At 52.0% G+C, this 5095-nt stretch overlaps 1 protein-coding gene across 1 annotated transcript; it reads right to left on the reverse strand.

Annotated features, from left to right (window-relative positions):
• Positions 1 to 1890: 1890 nt before the first annotated feature.
• CHC_T00000996001 (hypothetical protein) lies at positions 1891 to 2076 on the reverse strand. The gene has a single exon (XM_005711620.1). The coding sequence runs from the start codon at positions 2074 to 2076 to the stop codon at positions 1891 to 1893; it is 186 nt and encodes a 61-aa protein (XP_005711677.1).
• Between the last annotated feature and the right edge of the window lie 3019 nt (positions 2077 to 5095).

Genomic DNA, 5095 nt, shown 5'->3' on the forward strand with positions numbered 1-5095 from the left:
CGCCTCTGTGTTTCGCAATTTTCCGCGCTTGCAGACTCTACCCTTCTTCCTTTGCTGGCAAACCTTTTCGTGCAAACGAAACGTTTGAAACGTTTAACACATCTATTTTTACCAATAAAGAATCTTACTACACTGTACCGTACATGTGAAATCTAAACCCAGTTCTTTAAGATAACATTCACCTGCGCGCATAAAGAAGAAGACAAAGAAGAAAACCAAAACCAAACCGCATTTTCAGATCGCTCTTTCTTCTGCCTATATGTCTGCGTGTAAACCGTACCTCTGGCGTGCTTGACCCAGAAGGCCAAGATGGACGTCCTGGAACGTGAGCAAAACGTCTGGGTGCCACTCCGTCGCCTGCACGGCAAAAAAAGAAGAAACAGTGCCAGTGCGTCGTGTAAATAGGAAAGAAATACAAACAGAAAGAACGAAAAGCGCCGAAAAAACAAGCGGTGACTCGCGTTAGCAACAGCATCTCTCTCAAGCGCTGTTGCGGTAAGTCTCGCAGGCAAGGAGGCCGCCCATTTCACATATGTTCTTTGGTGCGGTCGCCGGGACGCCAGTGCGAGACTTACCTTTCAAAAGAGAGGACTCGTATTCGTGAACCACGGCCCAAACAGAATCGAAGCCGAGGTTGAAGCGGTTGTGTCGGAGGCGTCTGTGCGTTCTGTGCGTTCTGTGCGATCGGTGCGGTCGGTGCGGTGGGTTAAGGTGCATGTCGGGAAGGGAAAGGGAGGCGCACAGTCCGGTGCATCACATGTGTTTGTCCTGTGGATGTACAGAGGTGCATTTGTCTGAGGGTGGAAGTGAGAGTCGACATTTATCGTAGGAGAGACAGACAGTGAGTGGATGATCTGACGTGCGCATGAGCGCATGAGCGCAGGTGAGATCGTGATTCAAGCATTATTTCTGCCTGGAAGGACCCTCGGTGCGTGTCTGCATTTGTCAGTAAGTGTGAAACGTGTTTTCAGCCGGACGTCTGGAGGCATGTTCATCGATTCCAGATTCCGGGTGTCTTCCGCTCCCGATCCCGGTTTCCAGGGTCCGAAACCCCTCGACAAATGACGTCACTGTGCCCCATACGGGACAGATCCAACCAATTAAATGCATACGATCAATTTGCATTCCGCCTCCCCTGATTCCACGCATTTCGCTGGTCCCGCTGCTTCCTGTCGCGGACTTCGGAACGCCACATTTTAGGCTGTGTACTACGGGGGAGGGTAAAAACGTGGGAACGTGGGGACGTGGGGAACGTGGGGAACGTGTTAACGTGGGGACGTGGGTACGTGGGGACGTCATCGCTAACGCCTCGGGCTGCTGTGCGGGCCGGGAAGCCGAGATGGCAGGCAGTAGGGAGCGTAGCGAGTGAGGGAGGTCTCGTGAGCAAGAGGCAGTGTGCGGGATGATGGATTTGGGGAGGGGGGGGACGGCAGCGGGAAGAGACGTCGGAAGGGCGAAAGGCTTAGTTGTAGAGTATTTGGATTGCGTAATGTGTAAAAGGAATATGTTTAGCGAGAGGAGAGAGAAAAGTGTTTGTCGCTAAGACCCGTGCGCGTTTGAACTCAATCGAAACGGAGACGAACAAGTAGATTAGACAAGACGAGGTTGGTGAGGAGAGGAGGAACAATACAAATACAATAAAAATACAATAAAAAGGCAATAGAAAGAAAGCAGAAAGAGAACAGAAAGAGAACAGAAAGAGAACAGAAAGAGAACAGAAAGAGAACAGAAAGAAGTAGGAAGAAAATAGGAAGAAAGTAGGAAGAAAGTAGGAAGAAAGTAGGAAGAAGGTAGGAAGAAGGTAGGAAGAAAGTAAAAAAAGAAAGTAACTAAGTAACTAGGTATGGTACGAATTTTGCCCGGGCCAACTTGGTTGGGTGCCCAAGTGGCTCAACCAAGTTGGGCACGCAACCAAGTTGGGCACCGGGCGGGAATCGAACCCAGGGCCTCGCAGGCGCAGAGTGTCAACTGCACCACCAGCAACCGGTTGTCCACTCTGCCACGAACTCCCCTCTCCCAAACAGCGGACTCTGCGGCGACACAGTGTGGATACCAACGGTATTTAAAGGTATGCATTTGTCCTCGCAATCAACATTGCTTCTATAATTTGAAGGTTGTCCGCGGCTTGCATGTTACAGTGAATTGAACAAGTAAAAAACTCGCTTCTGCGTGTGAGCGATCATCGCTCACCGCACCATTGTGCACTTTGGTTAAACATTACTTTTTTAAAAGTAGGTACCTTCACCTCCACACGCGCACAGTACACTACATGGCTGTGATGCAATCTCCACCGCGTCAGGTGTTCGAGATCCGGATGTGAAACGTGTCCACGTTGAGAACACGCGCCCTGGGTACGTGCACTTACGACATATTTTTGCCGACATTTTCGCCCTCTCCCATGAATTCCCATTCTCTGTAATCTCCCACCGTCCCTACTGTCCCTGCCATCTCCAATCTTTCCACGCTCTCCGCGCCCTCCGCGCTTTCCGCGCCCTCCGCGCTTTCCGCGCTCTCCGCCGCTGCCGGGAGAGTGTCTGCATTTTTTAAGTGTGAAACGTGTTTCGGCCGGGAGTCTGGAGGTATGTTTATCGATTCTACATTCCGGGTGTGTTGCGCTCCCGATCCCGGTTTCCAGCACGGGTTGGGCGGGTTGGGCAGGATGTGGGCGGTGCGGAACGTTAACTGGAGAAATTGGGCAGGATGTGGGCGGTGCGGAACGTTAACTGGAGAAATTGGGGGGTTAGGTTGTAGGGTATTGGAATCAATTTAAAGCATGTTCTTCCGACGGAGTGAATTGAGGGACAAAACTGGGGATGCTGGGCGCTGGAAATCATTGCATACTCGTCGACTGAGGAGATGGGAGGGAATGGGGACTGTATTGAAGCACTCGAGGATGTTTGCTCGCCACTTGCGGTTGGAAGGGGAAGGGGCGCGTGGACATTGGGGACATTGGGGGGTGTTCAATGAAAGCGATGACAGCGTCACAGAGAGGTCGGAAGGGGAGGTCGGAAGGGGAGGTCGGAAGGGGAGGTCGGAAGGGGAGGTGGGAAGGGGACTGTGCTGCGGCGACGGAGGGCGTATTAGGTAGAGAGCGGGGGTATTCAACGAAAGCGATGAAAGCGTAACTGAGAGGTGGGAAGGGGACTGTGCTGCGGCGACGGAGGGCGTATTAGGGAGAGAGCATGCAGAAGAGGGAGAACAGAGGGCCGTTGCGACGATGGTGTGAGTGCCGGACAATTGGCATGAGACGACGGCAGTAGGGAGGGGGTCGAGGAGGCAGAAGGGGTTGGTGGACAACGGGCGCGGCAAAAGGAGACGGCGCCGTCGAGAGCCAAAACGGGGGCGGGGTTAATGCGAGGTGCGGGAGGCGTGTGACTGGCAAGAAACAAGTATCAAAACCGCAGATACCATTCGCCCGTCCGTACCACCCCAAAGGTTAAGTATGCCGCGCCGACAGCCGCCACTCTTCACGCAATCAACACAACAGCCAGTTGTTATCGTGTGTCATTCTCGGTAACCTTTTGCTTCCGCCTCTGTGTTTCGCAATTTTCCGCGCTTGCAGACTCTACCCTTCTTCCTTTGCTGGCTGTCATGCAAGGAATGATAACCACTGAGCAAAAGGGGAGGTGCCGTTGGCCAACGACGTGAGAGAGGAATGACTGGGAGTCATATGAAGGAATCAGCAGAGAAGGAAGCATCGCAAAGTGGGAATGAGCAGACGAGTTCAATGAAAGAGTTGAAGGAATCACCACAGTCCCCCTGAACTCGTATGTGAGTGACTGAATGAGAAGGATTGCCGGATTAACTTGAAAGTATGAGCGCAGGTTTACCCTGAACCTGAAGGTTTTTGATGCGTGTTGATGACGTCTTACAGTGCGGGGTGGACCTTGAAACCTGATGAAAATGGGTTTTCGGCGTCATGTGAATACGTCGGGTGTGAGACGTGTCGGCTTGTGAGAGGTTGCTTCTAACGACGTCGGGTGGTTGACGTGTGAGCTTGTGAGAGGTGCTTCTAACGACGTCGGGTGGTTGACGTGTGAGCTTGTGATAGGGTAGTGTGGGGGGGAGGTGTACGGTGGGATTCGAACTCGCGTGCGCAGCAGTAGCAATGAGGCCCATAACCTGTCATGCAGGAAATGATAACCACTGAGCAAAAGGGGAGGTGCCGTTGGCCAACGACGTGAGAGAAGAATGACTGGGAGTCATATGAAGGAATCACCACACTGGCAAACCTTTTCGTGCAAACGAAACGTTTGAAACGTTTAACACATCTATTTTTACCAATAAAGAATCTTACTACACTGTACCGTACATGTGAAATCTAAACCCAGTTCTTTAAGATAACATTCACCTGCGCGCATAAAGAAGAAGACAAAGAAGAAAACCAAAACCAAACCGCATTTTCAGATCGCTCTTTCTTCTGCCTATATGTCTGCGTGTAAACCGTACCTCTGGCGTGCTTGACCCAGAAGGCCAAGATGGACGTCCTGGAACGTGAGCAAAACGTCTGGGTGCCACTCCGTCGCCTGCACGGCAAAAAAAGAAGAAACAGTGCCAGTGCGTCGTGTAAATAGGAAAGAAATACAAACAGAAAGAACGAAAAGCGCCGAAAAAACAAGCGGTGACTCGCGTTAGCAACAGCATCTCTCTCAAGCGCTGTTGCGGTAAGTCTCGCAGGCAAGGAGGCCGCCCATTTCACATATGTTCTTTGGTGCGGTCGCCGGGACGCCAGTGCGAGACTTACCTTTCAAAAGAGAGGACTCGTATTCGTGAACCACGGCCCAAACAGAATCGAAGCCGAGGTTGAAGCGGTTGTGTCGGAGGCGTCTGTGCGTTCTGTGCGTTCTGTGCGATCGGTGCGGTCGGTGCGGTGGGTTAAGGTGCATGTCGGGAAGGGAAAGGGAGGCGCACAGTCCGGTGCATCACATGTGTTTGTCCTGTGGATGTACAGAGGTGCATTTGTCTGAGGGTGGAAGTGAGAGTCGACATTTATCGTAGGAGAGACAGACAGTGAGTGGATGATCTGACGTGCGCATGAGCGCATGAGCGCAGGTGAGATCGTGATTCAAGCATTATTTCTGCCTGGAAGGACCCT

Source organism: Chondrus crispus, genomic scaffold (genome assembly GCF_000350225.1).
Source record: "Chondrus crispus Stackhouse genomic scaffold, scaffold_771, whole genome shotgun sequence".
In the NCBI taxonomy this organism is placed as follows: Eukaryota; Rhodophyta; class Florideophyceae; order Gigartinales; family Gigartinaceae; genus Chondrus; species Chondrus crispus.

Bases quoted from the DNA above. Each gene is read 5' to 3' on its own strand.
- CHC_T00000996001 (XM_005711620.1), bottom strand. From the start codon at position 2,076: ATGCATACCTTTAAATACCGTTGGTATCCACACTGTGTCGCCGCAGAG.